Genomic DNA, 21,068 nt, shown 5'->3' on the forward strand with positions numbered 1-21,068 from the left:
CCAAGCGTCAAAGGGGCAGAGGACTCGTTTATTTGGAGAACTACAAATCTGGCATTTACACCGCTAAATCGGGTTACTTTGCTGCTTATGTACCTACACAAAACTCATTGTCAGTACCACAAGATGAGTTCAGTTGGATTAAGGTCGTTTGGTCATCGAAGTCCTCACCAAAAATGAAGACTTTTCTTTGGTCAATCCTTCAGAATGCACTCCCTCTTGGAATTAACCTGTTGAGCAGAGGAGGAATATCAGCGAGAGATTGCATCAGATGTCAAGAGAGGGAAACAGTAACCCTATATAAGCCTATATAAGCGGGTAATATGAGAATAAAATTTTGGGAACAAGAGTATTATTTGAAGCCGGTCATACTAGGTTAATCACAATTCTTCATAGTTTTCATCTCAACAACATACATGATGTGTAGCGCCTCCAACCCTGAACAACCACCACCTCATAAAGATAACCATCTTTTGTCATTGCCTGAAGATATCGTTTTAAGCTGTCTAGCCCGTGTCCCACGAAACTGTAACCTAAACCTCACTCACGTATCCAAAACCCTAAAAACCTTTGTTAGTTCGCCTGAGCTCAACCGCTTGAGATCCCTCCTGCACAAGAGTTCCCTTTATGTATGTTTCTACGAAATTAACGATAATACGTGGACCCACCGGTGGCTTACCATTGAGAAAACTACGACTGAGTATCGATTGGTTCTGTTCCCTTGTCATCCTTACCCTATCAAGTCCCGCTCTTCAGCTGTCTCTGTGGGACCAGAGATCTACTTCCTCTCGGATGATCTTTGGATTCTTGATACTCGATCTGGAAAGTTTAGCCAGGGACCAAGCCTGAAACCTGGGTTCCGGAGTAAAGCCGCGGGAGTAATCGATGGTAAGATATACGTGATCTGTCGTTGTTATATATTCGGAGGGGTTGACAGGAAGAAGATTAACGTAGAAGTGTTGGATCCAAAATCAAAAATTTGGAAATCTGAGGGGCAGGAGAAAGTGCAACCAAGAATGTGGTGTGATAATATGGTAAGGTTTGCTTCACTGGAGCGAAAGGTTTACATGGTGGAAGCTGGTCTAATCAGTGTATACAATCCAAGAAAAGGTGAAGGAGAGCGTATGGATCAAATGGTAAGTAACAGACTGGCTGAATCTAATCCGAGAGAGGGCAGAAGAAAGGAGAAGCTAGGTGAAGCAGTGTCTTGGGTGTGTGTGGTAGAGAATGTTCTCTATGCTTGTTATTGCAGTAGTGGGTTAATGTGGTTTGATACCAAGCTCAACGTTTGGAGAAGAGTGGTCAGTCGTGCTGAGGAAGTGTGTCACTTTGGTGAGAAGCAGGCAGTGGCGGAATACCAAGGGAAGCTAGCGGTTTTTGAGTTCGTTAAGCATGACCTAGTCGATAATACTAAGAGCGTTAAGATGTTCTTGTTCTCGTTCCTTACAGTTGGAGAAAAGATTCTTGGGACGATCGAGTGGTCTGGTATTGTAGCCACGGTCCCATATGGCAGTCAATTTTTGCATTGCTTCGGAATGTAATCATATGAATAATGTGTTCTTTTGTTCAATGGAATGCCAACTAAAAACGATTTGTCATGGAAGAAAGAAAATAATAAAGGCTAAAAAGTGTATTTTAAAAATTTATCGCGATCTTACTCTCTCTTTATGCACCTGAAGGAAGATAGTTTTTAGCCTCTTGTATTTTCTTATGCACCGGTGGGTGGCAAGTTTATTGCGTTGCTGGAGCTGAAGGTTTACATGGTGGAATGTGGTAGAAACTAGTGTATACAATCCGAGAGATCATGTGGTGAGGATGTTCTCTATGCTTATCATGACGGGACTATTGGTTTATTATCGGTATAGTGTATACGGTTTAGTTGTACATTTTAGATTCTATAACCGGTTTGTTCCGGATAAGCTGTTAACATGTATATAACGTGTGTTGCTCACACTTTATTCAATAACAGAAAAGGCATTTGCTTTACTCTCTCTCTCCTTTGTCATCTTGTGTTCTTATCTTCCATGAATGACGTAAGGAGATCTTCATCTTCTGTTCACCTCTGAAACACTAATATGGTATCAGAGCGTTGAGCTCAAGCTCAACATCGTTTCTTTCTGATCATTTTGAGCTCCGTTTTGCTCTGTTTCTTCAATCTCGGTTCTTTTGTCGTTTTGCTGCGTCGCTGCGATGGTGGTTAATCTCCGTCGTTCTCGCCGAACTGGTCGTTTCACACGTGCTGGCAGCTCGAATCCACAGCTTAACAGCCCCTCTCCCTCCGCTGGAACCATGGGTGCTTCGCTTGTTCCGGATCCGTTTGCCACCGTGATGAACCCAGATAGCGTTCACTCGCCGCTGTTTCTTCACCACGCCGATCATCCCGGGCTGTTGATTATCTCCATTACTTTGGATGGTTCCAACTACACCCAATGGTGCTCTGCGATGAAGATTGCTCTCGATGCGAAGAACAAGATCGCATTTGTTGACGGATCTCTTCCTCGTCCTGATTCCGCTACTCCTCTCTTTCGGATCTGGTCTCGTTGCAACAGCATGGTAAAATCTTGGCTTCTCAACTCGGTTTCTCCTCAAATCTATGGTAGTATTTTGTCTTTTGATGATGCCACAGAGATATGGGTTGATCTTCATAATCGCTTTCATAAGACAAACCTACCACGAACCTTTCAGTTGATTCAACAGATACAGGATCTCCGTCAGGGTTCTCTTGATCTATCTGGGTATTACACCACTCTCAAAACCCTTTGGGATAACTTGGATGGCACGGAATCACCTGAAACTTGTCTCTGCTGCAAGACAACGAGTTGTCTCAGTCAACGTGCTGCCAAAGCTAAGATCGAACGAGGCAGAATCATAAAGTTCTTGGCCGGTCTCAATGAGAAATATTCTATCATTCGTAGTCAGATTCTCATGAGAAAGCCTCTCCCTGACCTTGCTGAGATATGCAACATCTTAGACCAAGATGATAGTCAGCGCCAGTTCAACTCTGTCATTACTCCTACTGCCTTTCAAGTTAGTCATGGTGTCTCTCAGCCTTCTGTGCTGCCTGCATCTTCTAACTCAGCCTTGTCTACTGATTCAAGCGCTTCTTCTCATGGTGCAGTGAATGCTTTTCAAAGGAAACCTGGAGCAGTTTGCTCTCACTGTGGAAACACTGGCCACATTGTTGACCGTTGTTACAAGCTTCATGGATACCCTGTTGGATGGAAGAAGGGGAAATGGAATACTGATAAACCTTCACAACAGAAACCTCCTGCTGTTGCAGCCAACGTTGCTGTCCAGGACTCTCCCTCTGTTGTTTCTGGTCTTGACAATCTCGTTGGAAAGCTGAACAAAGATCAAATTCAGAACTTTATTGCCTACTTCAGTTCTCAGCTTCAGCTCCAGCCTGATCATGGTGCTCCTTCTGCATCTCAGCCTACTGACCAGTCGGGTATATCCTTCTCCTCTTCAACATTCAGTTTTATTGGGATTCTCAATGTCACTAAATGTGCCACTGACAAGCACACATGGATCGTAGACTCTGGTGCAACTCACCATGTTTCTCATCAACGTGATGCTTTTCATACTCTTGACACTTCTGTTGAGCATTACGTGAATCTTCCCAATGGTTCCACACTCAAAGTTAGTGGAATCGGTCGGATCAATATCAATGACACTTTGACTCTGCAGAATGTTCTCTTTATTCCAGAATTCAGACTTAATCTTCTGAGTGTCAGTTCTTTAACTGACGACATTGGTGCTCAAGTGATCTTTGATTCTGGTTCTTTCACTATACAGGATCCTATCAGGGGATCGATGATTGGAAGAGGTAAAAGGATTGCAAAGCTGTACGTTCTGGATGCTGCTGATACAAGTCCTGCAGCTGCTGCTTCTTCTTCTTCATTTGCTAATAGTGTTGTTGATGCTTCTGTTTGGCATCAACGTTTTGGACACAGTTCTTTTGAGCGTATAGAACTTCTTTCTGATGTACTTGGATTTTCAAAGACAAAGAATAAAGGTTTAATGCATTGTGAAGTTTGTCATCGTGCTAAACAAAAGAAATTGTCTTATCACTTACATCCTAAGCTGTGTTCCAAGCCATTTGAACTTCTTCACATCGATGTCTGGGGGCCATTTTCAGAACCCACACAAGAAGGATTCAAATACTTTCTCACCATCGTTGACGATCACACACGCGTCACTTGGGTTTACCTTCTCAAGTTAAAGAGTGATGTTCTCACTGTCTTCCCGGACTTCATTCAAATGGTGGAGAAACAATATGACGCTCGCATCAAATCTGTTCGAGCTGATAATGCTCCTGAGCTACGTTTTGACGCTCTTTACAAGGAAAAGGGAATCATATCTTATCACTCCTGCCCTGAAACTCCTGAGCAGAACTCTGTCGTGGAGCGCAAGCATCAACACCTCCTTAACGTGGCAAGAGCACTACTTTTTCAGTCTGGAGTTCCTCTTAGTCACTGGGGAGATTGTGTGCTTACTGCTGTGTTCTTAATAAACAGAACACCCTCCTCTGTCATTGGTAACAAGACCCCTTTTGAAATGCTTACATCTACACTCCCAGATTATTCTAATCTCAAGACGTTTGGATGTCTTTGCTATGCTAGCACATCTCCTAAGGGTCGTCACAAATTTCAAGATAGAGCACGAGCTTGTGTCTTCCTTGGTTATCCATCGGGTTATAAAGGCTACAAGCTTCTTGATATTCAGAGTCATACAGTGTTTATCTCTCGGAATGTGGTCTTCCATGAGAACCTCTTTCCCTTTCTTCAGTCTATTCCTACTGCAGGTCAAGCTGAGTTCTTCCCTCAGTTGTATACTGATAATGCTGGAGTAAACACGCCAAGCTCTTCTACTGATGGTCCTTCCTTGGCTACTGATACGCAATCTTCTACACGCCGTGTTTCTAAAACCCCGCGTTACCTGCAAGATTATGATTGCAACTCTGTTAACTCCTGCACCGAGCATCCTATTTCAAGCTTTCTCTCTTATGAGGGTCTCTCTGATCCTTATCGGATTTTCATCAATGCTGTCAATAGCATTCCTGAACCAAGAAACTTTGCTCAAGCATGCAAGTTAAAGGAATGGTGTGATGCTATGGGAATTGAGATCACTGCCTTGGAAGAGAACAATACTTGGTTGGTATGTTCACTACCCGAAGGAAAACGAGCAGTTGGTTGCAAGTGGGTGTTTAAGGTTAAACTGAATGCAGATGGTACACTAGAACGCTACAAAGCAAGACTTGTTGCAAAGGGCTATACTCAACAAGAAGGAATTGATTACGTCGAAACTTTCTCTCCCGTTGCCAAGCTCTCTACTGTCAAATTGCTTCTTGCCGTCGCTGCTGCAAAGAATTGGTCCCTTTCTCAACTTGATATTTCAAACGCTTTCCTCAACGGTGACTTAGACGAAGAGATTTACATGTCTCTACCTCCGGGATACTCACCAAGACAGGGGGAATCTTTCCCTCCTAATGCCGTTTGCAAATTAAAGAAGTCGCTTTATGGTCTCAAACAAGCTTCACGCCAATGGTTCCTGAAGTTTTCTGAGACATTGTTACAGTTGGGTTTCAAAGTGTCTTCGGGTGATCATACTCTCTTCCTTAAACACTCAGGAAATGCTTACATGGCCGTCTTGGTTTACGTCGACGACATCATCATTGCTAGTAGCTGTGATAAGGCCACAGAGTTACTCAAAACAGCTCTTCATGCCTCTTTCAAACTGCGTGATCTAGGCACTCTACGCTATTTTCTTGGCCTGGAGATTGCTCGATCATCAGCAGGCATCTCTGTATGCCAGCGCAAGTATATACTTGACTTGCTAACTGATACTGGTCTACTTGGCTGTAAGCCTTCTTCTATCCCTATGGACCCGAGTGTTAAGTTGTCCATTGAAGACGGTGAGCTTTTACCAAGTGCAGAAATGTATCGTCGGCTTGTTGGCAAACTTCTCTACCTAACCTTTACCCGGCCAGATATTACCTTTGCAGTTCACAAACTCTGTCAGTTCACTTCCTCTCCTCGAGCTCCACATCTCCAAGCAGCTTACAAAGTCCTACATTACCTCAAAGGCACAGTTGGTTTGGGCCTCTTCTACTCCGCTAGTTCGGACTTGAAGCTCTCTGCTTTTGCTGATGCTGATTGGGGTTCATGCCCTGATACTCGCCAGAGCGTGTCTGGTCTATGCGTTTTTGTTGGATCTTCTCTCATTACTTGGAAGTCTAATAAGCAAGACACTGTCTCTAGCTCCTCCGCTGAGTCAGAGTATCGTGCAATGTCTGAAGCAGTTAAAGAGATGATCTGGTTTCGAAATATGATGGAGGATCTTTGGATAGAGACTCGGGAAGCTGCGCCTCTATATTGTGACAACACTGCTGCCATACATATAGCTAACAATGCTGTCTTTCATGAAAGGACTAAACATGTGGAGCGTGATTGTCATATTGTTCGAGAATGGGTGAAGAAAGGTCTAGTGAGAACTCTTCATGTCAGGACAGCGAATCAACTCGCCGATATTCTTACTAAACCTCTGTATCCTTCTTCTTTTCGACATCTTATGAGCAAGATGGAGTTCATTAACATATATGCTCCATCTTGAGGGGGAATATTGGTTTATTATCGGTATAGTGTATACGGTTTAGTTGTACATTTTAGATTCTATAACCGGTTTGTTCCGGATAAGCTGTTAACATGTATATAACGTGTGTTGCTCACACTTTATTCAATAACAGAAAAGGCATTTGCTTTACTCTCTCTCTCCTTTGTCATCTTGTGTTCTTATCTTCCATGAATGACGTAAGGAGATCTTCATCTTCTGTTCACCTCTGAAACACTAATAGGGACTTTGCGTGATGTTGGTTTACACAAATCTCAACGTTTGGAGAATCGGTTATTAAGTGTTTTTCTTTCTTTTATCCGCACTCTAAAGTGTTTATCAAATTCGATTGGACAACTGATAACAACTGTAATTAAGACGAGTGCAGAGATGTTCTTGATCGCGTTGGAGAAAGGTTTTGTGGAACAATCGACTTTGTCTGTGTTATGATCGTAACTCCTTTTCTATCAAAAGAGAGCTAAGGTCACACAGAGTTCGATTAACGAATATTCTGCTAAGAGTAAGACACTGAATTAGATGAGCAATAGGCTTGTCTATCAAACTGAGTCGGACAAAAATTAAACCGAATGAAAAAAAGGAAAACATACAAACAAAAATCTATAAAAGAAAATACTGACTTGATGTTAAATATCAGGAAATACGAAATGAAACAGAAAAAAAAACGGAGATAGAAGAAAGAAATTCCAGACTTGCATGTTTATCATTCTCATGCTCAGCTCACATCATCTGCAAAGTACGGAGCTGAAGAAAACAAACCAAACATAACTTTCCTGATATTGGCCTTTAGATAATATAAAACGTATATATTTCATGAAATTAACAATATTATTACATGATTAGATGAGAAATGATTGTATCAATCTGAATATATGTGGTATAACCATAAAATAATTCTCTTGAATCAAATACAACTAAGAAAAATAAAAAAAAAATTGGAAAGTGAAACTTTGAAAATATTTTTAAAACTGCAAACTTTGTAAAACTTCTACCACAAAAAAAGTCTGGGGGGGAATTGAAAAATTTGAATTGGCGCCCAAACAAAAAACCCATAAGTTAGAATCTCTCGCCCCTCTCTATCTTCTTTGGTTCATTTCATTTACTTCTCTTCTCAAGGGTTCTCTCTCCATCTCTCTCTCCTCTTGCATCACGAACTGAGATCTAAGAATTCGCGTCATGGATCTATGGGAGGAGAAAATGAACAAGAGGGAGAAGATGAATGAACACTTCGACATAATTTGGTACGTAACCGATGTCCACTACGGGATTCTAAACCGTTGCCTATGTAGTGAACGAGTCATCGACGAGGTCTCTCTAAAACCAAAGTATCCAACATATTTTGATACTTTTCCTGGGAATATATATTTCACCTGCAAGGACTTCGAGGTAATCTGTCTAATTTTAATTAATTTTAGATTTTGTTCCATTAGAGCGGATATAACAAAATTCTGAGTTTTACTTGCAGAACGACGGCCTCCAATTTTGCCCTATGTTACATGGAAACGGAAGCGGGTACGTGGAAGCGGAAACGTAAAGAAGCGTAAACAGGAACAATACCCAATTTTCATGGTCAAAAAAAGGAAATTAAAGAGACAAACATCAAAACTAAATTAAAACCAGAACTAGAGAGACTACAAACATGTGTGAGAAACATCAAATACCAAAACCAAAACCAAATACCAGAACCAAAACCAGATGAGCGAAGGAGCATAGTGAGCGATTGGATCACATCAGATTGTAAAACTTAATTAGTGCAACACTAAAACCAAATAAACCAATTATATGAAAAATATGCATCTGAATGAAAACAAAGCTCATCAACTTTCATCCCCACCATCACCGACCTTACACAGCCAATAAAAGAAAGTAAAATAAAAATGTCACAAAAAAACTATATAACCAGAAACTACAAATAAATAAATGAAACCAAAACTATTAAAAATGAAGAAAATAAAGAAAACGATGTCACAGTGACAAATCACCTAATCAAAACTTGAAAATAGTCCAAGTGAGATTGATTAAATTAAAGGCCACTGATGACAATTTTAGGTATTAATTCTTGTACCAGTTCCACCTAGAAATACCCTTTCTTCTGCTTTGAGGCCATCACATTAACAAGTATACGGATTCAGAGTCATCTTTTTGATACTACCATACCAAAAAGCCTTATAACATATATATGAATATTTATTACGGAGCTATTAAGAATCAGATTCATGAAACATGAATATTGATTACGAATCATGCAACATTCTATCTGCTTAAGAAGCCTAATCTAAGCACGCGTTACGAGCCATGTAATAATATATGTTAATCCAAAGACATTTAAACCATAATATGAGCACATGCATACATTGCTATAAAACACTAAAGGTTACAAGTGAGGGTACCATGAAAAGTTTGAGTAGACATGGAAGGAGCCACCAGCATCAGAATCTTTACTATTCCCCGGTCAGACCAAATCAGGATAAGCACTAGGCAGACACTGACCTCTAAAGTAAGACCCGATACCTCCTGATATACCAACACCTGCTTGCTCACCCATCTGACTCAACGCACTAGCCCACATGGGATGCATGTAGCCTCCACCTGCTGCTGCCAATGCTGGATTCCTTATAATTCCACCTCCATAAACAGGACGGTATTGGTTCCCTAACATAAACAGGGTAAACATATGTTGCCCTTGCAACTGCTGACAGTCCCTGATTATCCGTCGAACCAAAGCCCGGACCCGTCTGGCACGTCGCAGTTGTATTAAGAATCAATCCTTTTCTGAGGCTCCTTAAGAGCCTCTTTAGCCCCTTTCCTCGTCTTGAACCTTTAGCTTTACCCGTGTTCTTATCTATAACCACGGTGCACTCCTCAATCTCGCCGTATCCTTGGACGACACCGAGAAGAGTACCTCGCGTGTGGTCTCCCATGGAAGTCCGTAAGCTTGACGTGGAAATTGAATATGGAGTTGAGGATTCAGGTTCTTGTTGATCTCACGAATTTGAGCTTATTAGATTTGTCTAGGGTTTTCGCCATTGCAGAATTACAGAACAGAGTCCTAAGTTAGTTACTATTTCAGTTTGTCGGGTAATGAGTTTGATGCATCTATCGCGCGTTTGAGATGAAACTTGCGGTTCGATGTTAAATTTAGCAGCCAATAGTGATTTGTGACTGCTATACTTTTTAGTATGTGTCGAATGTCGATGGTTCTATACGGGTCAGACCCGGTGATCCGAGGTGCAGATAGTTAAAACTTAAAAAAAAAAAAGGTCTTTATGAAAGAAAGTAAAATCTCAATTTCAATTTCCAGCGAGTGGCAGGCAATCACACAAAACCATGTACTGATCAGTGAAGACATGTCTGCATAAAGACGTAATCTTCTTGGACCAGTGAGGGTTCTGTGTCATCAGATCCTCAGAGCACCACTAGAAAGAAGAAAAAACAAATCCTTCTCTCTCACAAATAAGTATAGGAAAAATTCACTGTTGAAAAGAAATGATGGAAAAACCAAACCAAAGCTGATTCTACTGAACAAAACCATAGGTGGGTTTCGCATGGACAGCTGCAGAGAAAACATTAGAGATGAAGAAACAATAGAAAACCTAAAACAAGATTGATCCTCTAAGAACACAAGGATTGGCATCGGTCATAAATCTGTAAACTCTAGATATTGATGCTCAACCAGAGTTATACTCTCTACTGTCCAAGAGCGAGTAAACTGGGTACATGGACCAACGAACCAAAACCATCTTCAATCGTAGGCAAGAAAACTTTGAAACACAGATACAAAAGCAATCTCAGCCAAAGGCAAAAAGAAAAAAGAGTGCGAGTGATCAAAGAAAGTAGTGCATAAAACCTTTGCTTGAAAAGAAAAAAAAATCAATGCTTGATAGATAGCAAAACTTATTCCCAGAAAAATCAAAAGGAATCTTTCAAAAGAATCTTGAAAAACTAAAGAAAGATACGATTTAAAACGAAACTAAGAGAAACGATTTAAAACAAGAACGTTATACCATCACGTCCGTTCCTACAAACGGGTCTCAAGACAACTGCAGATTAAGATACAGAGTTTTAGCAGCTATGACATTTAGCATGACCCTTTGCAGCTATAGAAACCAGACGTTTTGATGGTATAACGTAAAACACACGAGAAAATTCCATACACGAAGCCACAGAAAAAAAAAGAATCCGAAACCCAGCAGCTTGTTTGGTAGTGGAAAGAATATAGAAGAACCAAAAAGGAAAACAGAAGGTAGCAAACTACTTCAAAACCACTAACTTCAAAGCGATCTTTTCCAATAAGAACAAAGCAGAACACAGTGTTAAAGAGCAAGAGACAATATGCATTTAAGCACATATCTCCCTCACAATAAGTCATATGGGGATAAACACTTGTTGATAAGAAGACAGAACACGAAACCAAGATTGAAACACTAATGTAGAAGATAAAGAAACGCAAAACAACTCCGGCAATTCGCAAACTATCTTCCTACAGAAAGGCAGCAACCAGACTAGTCATTAAAAATCTAATCAAACAAGAAGACAGCATTAAATATCTTTATCTGAGATACCAAGCACGTTCACCATCAAAACCAGGACCAACACCATTACCCTCACCACCATACTGCCCCGCCATCCCCATATGGTTCAGCGGCCCATGGTTCATCATACCAGGCCCAAACATAGGAAAGTTCGGTACACCCGGACCCATCTGATTACCCATGAAATACATTGGATTAAAACCAGGAGGAGCGTGACCATGTCCGTAAAAGGGCATGTTCTGTCCCCCATACATCTGCGGCACATTCTTGTGTCCCTTATCGAGACCATAACCCAAATCCAAACCCGGCGGAGGCCCTGGCAAAACCACCTCACTCTGAGTCAAATCAATCTTAACCGACTCAACCGGCTCCCTCGCCTTCCCAGCGCCAGCCGGTTTAGCCGCGGCTAAGTTACAGCTCACGGTTCGGTTAAACATCCTCTTCTCGGGATTCCTCAGCGCCTCCCTGCACCCTTTACGCGTCTTGAACATGACGAAGCCGTAGCCTTTGGCTCTCCCCGTGTCCTTGTCCATCACGACGGAGCACTCCTCGATCTCCCCGTAGACCTCGAAGGCCGCCTTGAGAGTCTCGTGCGTCGTGTCCCACCCGAGGCCGCGGACGAAGATGTTCCGCTTGGAGCTGTCTAGCTCCGCGGACTCGAGGACGGCGGAGATGAGGCGGGAGCCCTTTTCGGCGGTTTTGTGGATGAGGTTGACGAGCTCTTCCTTGGTGTAGGTTTCGAGGAGGTGCTTGAGGTCTTCCTTGTCGAACTCGGAGTCAGAATCGGACTCGTTGGTAGGGATCTTAATTGGATGAGAATCATCGGGAGGGACGGTTACAGTCTCTTCGGATTCGGATTCGGATTCGGATTCAGTTGGTTTCTTGTGTTTCTTCGACTTCTTGAGTGGTTTCTCTTCGACGACTTGGAGTTTCTTGGACTTCTTCTTTGGTTTCTTCTCGGGTTTCTCGGCCGCTTTGGATTTGGATTTGTGCTTCTTAGAGATCTTCTTCTCCCTCACCGCGAGTTCTTCAGCCTCGCGGCGCTTTCTCTCCTTTTTCTCTTTCTTCTCCTTTTTCTCTCGCTTCTCCTTCTTACGATCTTCTCTATCTTTCGCCATTGTTGACGGCAGTCCAGACAAAACCCTGGAGAAAGTAACTCCCTTTTAAATAGGTTGCCATGGAAACACTATACACATTTGTATAAATACAGTAAGTTAAAATCATGAACAAAAGCGTCTGGGTGGTGTAGTCGGTTATCACGCTAGTCTCACACACTAGAGGTCCCCGGTTCGAACCCGGGCTCAGACATTTAGTTTTTATTTTTTTTAATTCTTCATGTTTATAGTTCAAAGGTTTCCAAAATTCGTCTTATACGGTCCCAAATGTCTTTACTTATCTTATATATAAGCCCAGTTATTATTTTAATGGTCCACAAGCACGCAGCCGGGCCAAGACGATTCTAATTAGAATTCTTTTTGAAGTAACCAAAAAAATTATTTAAAAGGTTATCCAAAATCCTAACACTTAATTACGATAATCTTCATCTTGTAATAATTAACTAATGTGATCTAGAAGGGCAAAAATGTCAATATGGTACTTTCTGCCGGCGTAGAACCGGTGCCGAGTCATCATCTCACAATTACTTCTTCTCTAACGGCAACCAAAAACAAAAAAAGGTCGAGAGCGAAATCGGATCGGAGCTCTCTTTTCTCTCGCGCTCTCTCTCTCTCTGGGTGTTGGTGGGGATTCGAAATTCAGATGGCGGACGAGCTGGAGTTGTCGCCGTTAGTTCCGCCGTCGCCGATGGTGGATCCTTCCGAGATCGATCTCGAAGCGGGACATGGCGAGCAAACTCAGTGCCGAATCTGCCTTGAGACTGATGGTAACCCCTAGTTTCGCTTCTCCTTTTAATGGGGGTTTTTGCTAGTGATCGATGCTTGGTTAAGTTGTGCAAGCTACTTGTTGCTCAATTTTGTTAATATTGTGTCAGGTAGGGATTTCATTGCCCCTTGCAAATGCAAAGGAACTTCAAAGTATGTTCATCGTGATTGCTTGGATCACTGGCGAGCTATAAAGGTACTTCCTTTTCTTTTAGAGGTCTTGTTTAGTCAGTATATCAGGGTAAACTTATTTGCATTTCAGGAAGGCTTTGCGTTTGCACACTGCACTACTTGCAAGGCTCCCTATTATCTCAGAGTTCATGGCGCTGGTGATACGAAATGGAGGACACTGAAGTTTCGCTTCTTTGTTACTCGTGACATTTTATCCATCTTTCTTGCTGTTCAGCTTGTAATCTTTTTCACTTCTCATCTCTCTCTGCTTTTCTTTTCATTTTGGTAATTCTCAGACTTTCTCATCTTCTCTCTCAGGTAATTGCTGCATTGGCCTACATGGTCTATTTCATAGATAGTTACCAGCAATCATGGCTTCGTCATATTTGGGGTTTTGACAGTGAAGTCACCTTTTACTACATGTGTGGTATGATACCAAACTCTCCTCTTTGATAATATAAAGATATGCCAATTGATTCATTTATTTACGTGAGGATGTTTGTTTTTGTCTCAGGAGCTTTATTATTCTTTGCTCTGTTGGGTCTATCTGGATGCTTCATAACTTGCTACGACCGCAGAGTTCGCAATGACTTAGCTCAGCCTTGCCGTGAATTGTGTCTCTGCTGCTGTCAACCTGGGTATAACCCATTCATTCATACTTCTTATTATTTATTGTTCCTTATTTGAAAAAAAAAACAAATTTATATGTATTCTAGAACTGTTCCTTAGTTGGTCACACGATAGAGTTGTGTTAGAGATAACTTAACTGAATATTGCGGGTTTTTGCTTTTCTCGAGTTCTTGGATGATATCTCTGTATAGACAAGCCATACCAATAGTATATTTGTAGTAAAACTAGAGAACTTGGTGGATAATAAGAATAGGCAATAGATAAATTTTCTCCTTAGAAACAAGATACCCATAGATAGGGTTTATAATGTGCCAAAATCCTGCGACTAGTTTTATGTATCTTGCAGCTTCTTGATATGTTGAAGGTTTAATCATAGATAATCTTCCGGTGGTTCGTTTTGACTTTACCCACTTATTGAAACATATATGCAGTATATGCGCAGACTGCCATCTACCAGGAACTATTTGCATGTGGGCAGATTGCACCGCATGTACCGAAGGATGTGCAAGTGCAGTTAGTGAATGTGGTGGCTGCCTTGGAGGTGCAGGGGAAGCTGGATTGCCATTGATCTTCATAATGGCATTAGTAGTTCTCGGTTTATTTACGGTCATAGGTATATTCTACAGCGTATTGGTTGCAACCATGGTTGGTCAACGTATTTGGCAGCGCCATTACCACATTCTCGCCAAAAGAATGTTAACAAAGGTGAGATTCTTTTTTTTTCTGTTACCTTCTTCATTGGTTCTGTGAGCATGTTTTTATTTTTTTGATTTTGGGATTTGTAGGAGTATGTGGTTGAGGATGTAGATGGGGAAATGACGGGATCTGATTGGTCGCCACCGGTTTTACCGTCTGAGCATGTCCAACAGCTGAAGACGCTTGGCCTGCTATGAAAGCCATTATAGCTTTGTTGTCATAGATGTTTCAACTGCTCACAGGGAAATTTATCTGACCAAGTGGTGAGAGAGAACTCAGATTAGAAAGATTATGAATGTTAAAAGTTAATAGATGCGTCTTGTTTGTAAAGAAAGGCTCGAAATTTAGAGTCAGAGACCTCTCCCGTTGACGAATTGAACTTTTGAGTTGCATGTTTGCTCCTAATGTTTTCTATATAGGTAAATAGTAACATACATGTGTTGTTTTTTCTTGGGATTACTACTAGTCTATTTATCACCGACTCACACGTAAGCCGTCAGTACGAAGTGTTTGTGATAGGAGTAAAGTACTGCACGCTGTGTTACAAACCTCCGAACACGGTATCTCTCCGTGGCTGAGCCCAGACCACTAAAGAGTGTCTTTAGAGTCCACTAGACAAACTTCATAAAAGTCCAAACACAATAGACTCGTACTACAAGTACTTATGCTCTATAAAGTCGACTCATAACGATCGTAACTGTAATCCTAACGGTCTAACTAACTCCCAACGGTCAGTGCCACATCAGCTGAGTCGCTAACGGTTTCTCCTTTCTTCTCAAGCTCAGCTTCCTCTTCTTTCTTATCATCTTTGCTTCTCAACCTCTTCCTTATATTACACCTCCAAGGCTTATCAATACCTCCCTCGCTAAAATTGAATTTGTCCCCAAGTAAGCTCTCATGACCTCTCGTGAACCGGTAAGCTCTTCCAGTGAACTAAAGCCTCTAGATGACCTTCCTCATCATAGAGAGAGCTTACTAAATGTTCTGGCTGTAAGATAAACCTCTCCGACTCCTCAGATAAGACTGATAATTTAAAACTATGTGATCTCATCCTACCACAGGCTTCAGTTGGGACACGTGAATACTGGAAGAAATACGGTATGCTACTGAACCAATACGCTCTATTGCCGGAAAAGGACCATAATATTTTGTTGCAAGCTTTTGGCAAAAGGTCTTGGTGAGGGACGTTTGACGGTAAGGCCGTAGCCTAAGAAAAACCAACGATCCAATAATAAATTGTAAATACCGTTGATGCTAATCACCAATAAATTGTAAATACCATTCTTCGTTGCCGCCTGAGCCCTTAGTAAATGATCCTTTGCATCACATAACGTAGTATCTCTGTTCTTGAGCATCTCTTCAAGCTCAAAGTTACTTTTGGAACCATGTTCAAACCTCAACAACTCCGGGATCTCTTTTGTATACTAACTTGAATAGGGACGTCTGTATGGAAGAATGGTATGAACAATTGTACCAGTACTTGGCATGGGCATTTTACCCGGATCTGAAGACCCGACCCAAAACCGATCCGAAAAATCTCAGTTCGGGTAGGAACCAAACCAATTTTTTATCCTATTGGGTATTGTTGTTGAGGACCTGCAGGTCTGGGACCCCGATCCGAATCCGAGACCCGATGAGGTACCCGAAACTTCTAGTATATATTAGTATATCTGGGTGTTTCAATATATTTTCGGTATTATGGATATTTTTTTAAGTTTTGGTTTGGGTTTTCGGGTATGGTTTGGGTCTTGGGTAAAATTTTAGATTTTTCAAAAATATAATTCGGATAATCAAATAAAACTTCGGGTATTTTTCATTTCTTCGGAATCAGATTGTAGGTAAAATTTCAGATATTTTCGGATATTTAAATATTTTCAAGTATTTTTTGTGTTTTCGGATATTTTTGGGTCGGACCCGAATGACACAAACCGAACTGAATCTGAACCGACAAATTCTAATTATCCTATTGGGTCTAAATATATAAGATCCAAAGGACCCAGACTTGACAAGACTCGACTAGAATCCGACCCGAAGACCCGAATTCCCAGGCCTAACCAGTACCCAGCCCATGATAAGAAACGATGGCATTGCTTGGGGTATATTGAGGTAAAGCATCTCAAATAAGAATCCAAGCAATGGTTAAGAACTTCTGTATGACTATCGCTTTGGAGGTGATAAGTTGTATTGAACTTAAGTTTTGTCCAGCCAAACGGAAACATTCCTGCTAAAACTTACTCAGAAACACTTTGTCTCTATCTGAGATGATGGAGCTTGGATATCCATGCAATTGTACGATCTCTTTCACGAATACAGCTGCTGCTGTTTGTAAATGGATGTTTTAAACTCAAGAAATACCCATACTTACTGAGTCTTTCCATGACTACGAAAATCACATCAATTTCCTAAGATTTCGGTAATTCCTCAATACAATCCATCGATAATTCTGACCATATTTGTGTTGGCAATGGTATGGGTTGCACTATCCAGCCAGATTAAGTGTTGAGTACTTGTGGGTTTGGCAAATCGTGCATTCAGAAACGTATTTACGAACATATTCCTTCAACTTTGGCCAATGGAATATATGTTGGAATCGTTTAGTAGTCTTCCAAAATCCAGAATGTCCACCCATTACTCCATCATAATATTCACTTAAGAGGGAATAAATTTAGAGGATCTCAAAATAACCAGTCTATGTTTGTAAAACATGCAGCCACTAATCACATAATATCATTGCCTATGTTCTGTTCCTACTGTCATCTCATACTTTGTAATTCCTCATCCTATCTACTTCCTCAAAAAAATTCTGTATTTTGAGATTAAAGGTAACCCTGATAGCACCTAACATGACATCTTTCTTCTCTTATGTTTCCAATACAAAGACTGTCTGCTACCTTATTGTCTACTCTTGTTTTGTATATGATTTCTAAATCATTATCCAACAGCTTAGTTACTGACACATCCCTTTGTTCCAGTAAAAATTTCAAACGTGTTGGTCTGTATGTATCATAAGGTAGTGCTTCCATTTTTGTACAGCTAAAAAAATGGCCATTAGCTCTTTCTCATAGATAGGTTTCAGTTGCTATTTGTCTGAGAGACATCTGCTAAAGTATGCTATTGGTTTATAATGCTACATTAATACCCTCCCAATCCATAACCAAATGCATCTGCCTCTATGACGAACTTATCTCGAAAATATGATTAAGTCAGAACTGGTGCTGAAGCCATTGCTCGTTTCAGATTGTCAAACACCAACTGAGTCTATTGATCCTACACAAATCTGTCAGTCTTCAACAAATCTGTTAATGACCTTGCAATAAAACCGTATGATTTCATAAAACATATGTAATACTCAGTCAGACCCAAGAAGCCGCAAAGTTCTTTCACGGATTTTGGAGTTGGCCAAGCTATCATGACCGTTGAGACTCCTTCTTTTGAAATTATGTGGCCTAAGTAATCCACATGACTCTATCCAAAAAGACACTTCTTTCGGTTTGTGAATAGAGTATGTTTTTGAAGTAAGTGCAACACTTGTCTCAGATACTCTTCGTGCTCATCCTTAATTGACTGTATACTAATATATCATCGAAAAACACTATCACAGACTTCACAAAAATGACTTGAATACATCGTTCACTAGTGCTTAACTGAATTTTCATCTGGCTTATGTTCTTCATTAAATTATATTCAACCAAACTCATATATGATTTATATTTGTATAACTGATAAAACATAAGTATATTTAAATTGGAATATCAACCAATATAAAATTTAGTAATACCAATAAAATAATTGGTAGATAGGATAATACTAGACTGTACTTTAAATAAAAATTCGAATTGTTTCAAAATGGTCAAAAATAGTGAAACTATATTGTGAAACTGACAAAAATGGTATATTCTTCATCACCAACAATATTTATTGAATTGCTTGGCTGATAGATTTCTAAAATTGTTAATGACTTTTGTCTTTTCCACTTTCCCTACTTCTTTTATTTCAATATCATGATTTCCTTAATACTATAAGTTAGAAATTAAAACACTAGAAATCTGTCAAGTTATTTCGTTTGTGTGGCCTTTACGGTCAACCAGGGACAAACTGCCCCCTGCTCTCTTTTATTAGATCCAAACTCTTTGCTCGTAAGTTACTCATCAAGGAACAAACTTTTAAAATTTGGCCATATGAATTAAACTCTTTTATTAAAAAACTTTTATATTTGGTCATATGAATTAAATTCTTTTATTTTATTTTTTTATTTTTTTTTGGCAACAAACGGCTATTTTATTACTCAAACTTGAGGTGGCCTAGGTAACCAGGCCGGAATAGAACAACCAACAAAGCACAAAGACCTATGAAAAGATCGGGCATTCCTAGCTAATGAATCAGCAATTCCATTTTGCACTCTTGGGAAGTATTCGATTTTGAAGTCCGGAAAACACATCTTCAGAAGTTGAATGACCTCTAGCTCGGTTGCGAACTTTGTCCATGCTAGTGGATCCACTACCATTGATATCAGATCCTTACAATCCGTCCCAAATCTCTGATATGTCGAGTGTTGTAGCATGCTCTCCATTGCTCATCTTAGAGCTTCCAGTTCAGAGTGTAGTGATGTCTCTCACCTCCTTAGATTCCTCATGAATTAAATTCTTTTATCAAACAATCATATGCATATAACTTCATTTGTAACTCAAAAGTATATACTGATACGATCTCAAATTGCCAGTATGTTAAACGTTTTAGTGCAGATAATTGTTTTGAGTTAAAAGAAGTATTACAGAGCTAAGCTTTTTTCTTTTTTTTTGTGGAAGCACCGTAGCCTAATGGTTAAAGTTTAAAAGCTTTTATATTTAGGTTTGGGGTTCGAATCCCAAACTATGCAATTTATTGCAGAATATAAGAAATTCAGATTTCAAGTCCCGGAAAGAGCAATTTATTACTACGGAATAAAGACGTAGATCTTCATAGGACGGCTCAGATGATACAGTTAGGCATAGATCCATGTAAGACATATAGTATTGCCAGTTGTTAAATTATCTATGTAATATTTTTCATAATTGTAATGTCGCGTAAAAAAAAAACTATGCTTTTTAAAGTCATTTCCTTAAATACTCTGTCACAGAACCACTAGTTATGTTTTCGAAAATGATAAGCATTTATTTAACAAAACTAATGAAATGCACCTAATTTATAAATTGAAAGTGCTCGCCTTTTATTCTTACCAGTTAATCAACATAAAAGAAATACACTAACCAGTATAAGTTGAAACCACTCAAGCACCAATATACAATTTAAGTCAATTCATCATAGAATTTCTCTGATATATAACAGCATATTTAGCACTAACACAGACTTAAATAAGTTATCGCATCATCATATATCTATGTGTGTATATATGTGTGTGTATATGTTTATAAGCTTATTTAGAAATAATACACATAACGAAAAGTTCAAAAAAACATGCATGGATGCATAAATAATAATATAAAGTTTATTGTCTATATATAAACCCGTAAATAAACGTACTTGTTTTATTACCATAATCCGTCATTTACGTTTTCGTAAAATTTTCTAGAACTAGTTAAGACATGCATGTCCGTGTATATATATATCTAAATAAACTATGTGGATATATTCGTAATGTATAAGTCCAAATATATTATATTGTATGTTGTGGTGGGAGATTAGTGGCCAATAAGTCCTTATCTGACTCTTATCATTCCCCTTCTCAAATCTTTTTTTTATAGTAAAACTTAGTTTATGCAATTGGTGCTTTGAGTAAATTAACAATGGACTGTTAGAGTTTCAAAAAAATTGGATTGTTAATATTTATATCCATATTAAAGCATATAAGCAAAAATATTCCTAGTAGTTAAACCAGTGTCGGTCACGAGTTTTTTAAGACTGCATATTAAAGATCACGTTATGTATTTTTCAAATAAAAAATTGTTTTGCGTTTTAGCATTTGAAAATAAAAGGAGACCGTAAGTCTATGCTTGACCTGCTTAGGCTAATTAGGACCGACTAAGACGATTAGACGAATATGAACGCTCAAAGTATCCCATATAGGATTTAATCGGACATGTATACAGTGCAGACTTTTTTTAGCAGGGTCAATTCCTAATAAACATATATTATAGGGGTCAATAACAAAATTCTGCAATATTTTCAATTTTTTTAGAAATATACATGTAAAAATTATTTTAATCATAAATTCACATGGATCAACTGATCCCCTTGCCAATAATCCGACTCCGCAGTATGTTGATTTATGATGTGTTATTTTATTAATAATGTTTATTAACATGAAGCTATAAACTTTAAACCAATTAAGCCTGAATAAGAAACAAGCATACGATTAAAATATGTGAAATCGTTTGAGTTATTTTATCTTTGTTTTATAAATTATGTTTGTAACTAGGCGAAGTATAATGAGTCTAGGTTTGTAAAACTTTGAAGTGCATAATAGCTTATTGATCGAGTGTTTTTTTGACTAAATTGATCGACTGTTTTTGCGCCGAAGATAAACAAGATTTAGCGA

General features: G+C 39.5%; 3 protein-coding genes, 1 non-coding gene and 1 pseudogene across 4 annotated transcripts; 3 read left to right on the plus strand and 2 right to left on the minus strand.

Moving 5' to 3' along the window:
* The first annotated feature begins 362 nt into the window (after positions 1–362).
* Positions 363–2,102, plus strand: LOC103864427 (F-box/kelch-repeat protein At2g22050). The gene has a single exon (XM_033289491.1). It carries the CDS (start codon positions 414–416, stop codon positions 1,536–1,538), a length of 1,125 nt encoding a protein of 374 aa, XP_033145382.1. The 5' UTR covers positions 363–413; the 3' UTR covers positions 1,539–2,102.
* A 6,826-nt stretch (positions 2,103–8,928) lies between these two features.
* Positions 8,929–9,973, minus strand: LOC103864428 (annotated as a pseudogene).
* A 904-nt stretch (positions 9,974–10,877) lies between these two features.
* On the minus strand, positions 10,878–12,380 carry LOC103864315 (UBP1-associated proteins 1B). Its single transcript, XM_033289492.1, has 2 exons — positions 11,050–12,380; positions 10,878–10,889 (listed from the first exon to the last, which is right to left on the minus strand). Exon 1 carries the CDS (start codon positions 12,272–12,274, stop codon positions 11,174–11,176), a length of 1,101 nt encoding a protein of 366 aa, XP_033145383.1. The 5' UTR covers positions 12,275–12,380; the 3' UTR covers positions 10,878–10,889; positions 11,050–11,173.
* A 10-nt stretch (positions 12,381–12,390) lies between these two features.
* On the plus strand, positions 12,391–12,464 carry TRNAV-CAC. Its single transcript has one exon. It is a non-coding gene; the product is annotated as a tRNA-Val (tRNA).
* Positions 12,465–12,736: 272 nt separating this feature from the next.
* On the plus strand, positions 12,737–14,992 carry LOC103864316. Its single transcript, XM_009142074.3, has 7 exons — positions 12,737–13,038; positions 13,147–13,232; positions 13,299–13,445; positions 13,526–13,634; positions 13,722–13,845; positions 14,269–14,542; positions 14,623–14,992. Exons 1-7 carry the CDS (start codon positions 12,747–12,749, stop codon positions 14,728–14,730), a joined length of 1,140 nt encoding a protein of 379 aa, XP_009140322.2. The 5' UTR covers positions 12,737–12,746; the 3' UTR covers positions 14,731–14,992.
* The last annotated feature ends 6,076 nt before the right edge of the window (positions 14,993–21,068 follow it).

The sequence above is a fragment of the Brassica rapa genome, chromosome A04 (genome assembly GCF_000309985.2).
Source record: "Brassica rapa cultivar Chiifu-401-42 chromosome A04, CAAS_Brap_v3.01, whole genome shotgun sequence".
In the NCBI taxonomy this organism is placed as follows: domain Eukaryota; kingdom Viridiplantae; phylum Streptophyta; class Magnoliopsida; order Brassicales; family Brassicaceae; genus Brassica; species Brassica rapa.

Coding starts and splice junctions, on each gene's coding strand:
- LOC103864427 (XM_033289491.1), top strand. CDS start 414: ATGATGTGTAGCGCCTCCAACCCTGAACAACCACCACCTCATAAAGAT.
- LOC103864315 (XM_033289492.1), bottom strand. CDS start 12,274: ATGGCGAAAGATAGAGAAGATCGTAAGAAGGAGAAGCGAGAGAAAAAG.
- LOC103864316 (XM_009142074.3), top strand. CDS start 12,747: ATGGTACTTTCTGCCGGCGTAGAACCGGTGCCGAGTCATCATCTCACA. Junction 13,039..13,146: donor AATCTGCCTTGAGACTGATG/GTAACCCCTAGT, acceptor ATATTGTGTCAG/GTAGGGATTTCATTGCCCCT. Junction 13,446..13,525: donor TCTTTCTTGCTGTTCAGCTT/GTAATCTTTTTC, acceptor CTTCTCTCTCAG/GTAATTGCTGCATTGGCCTA.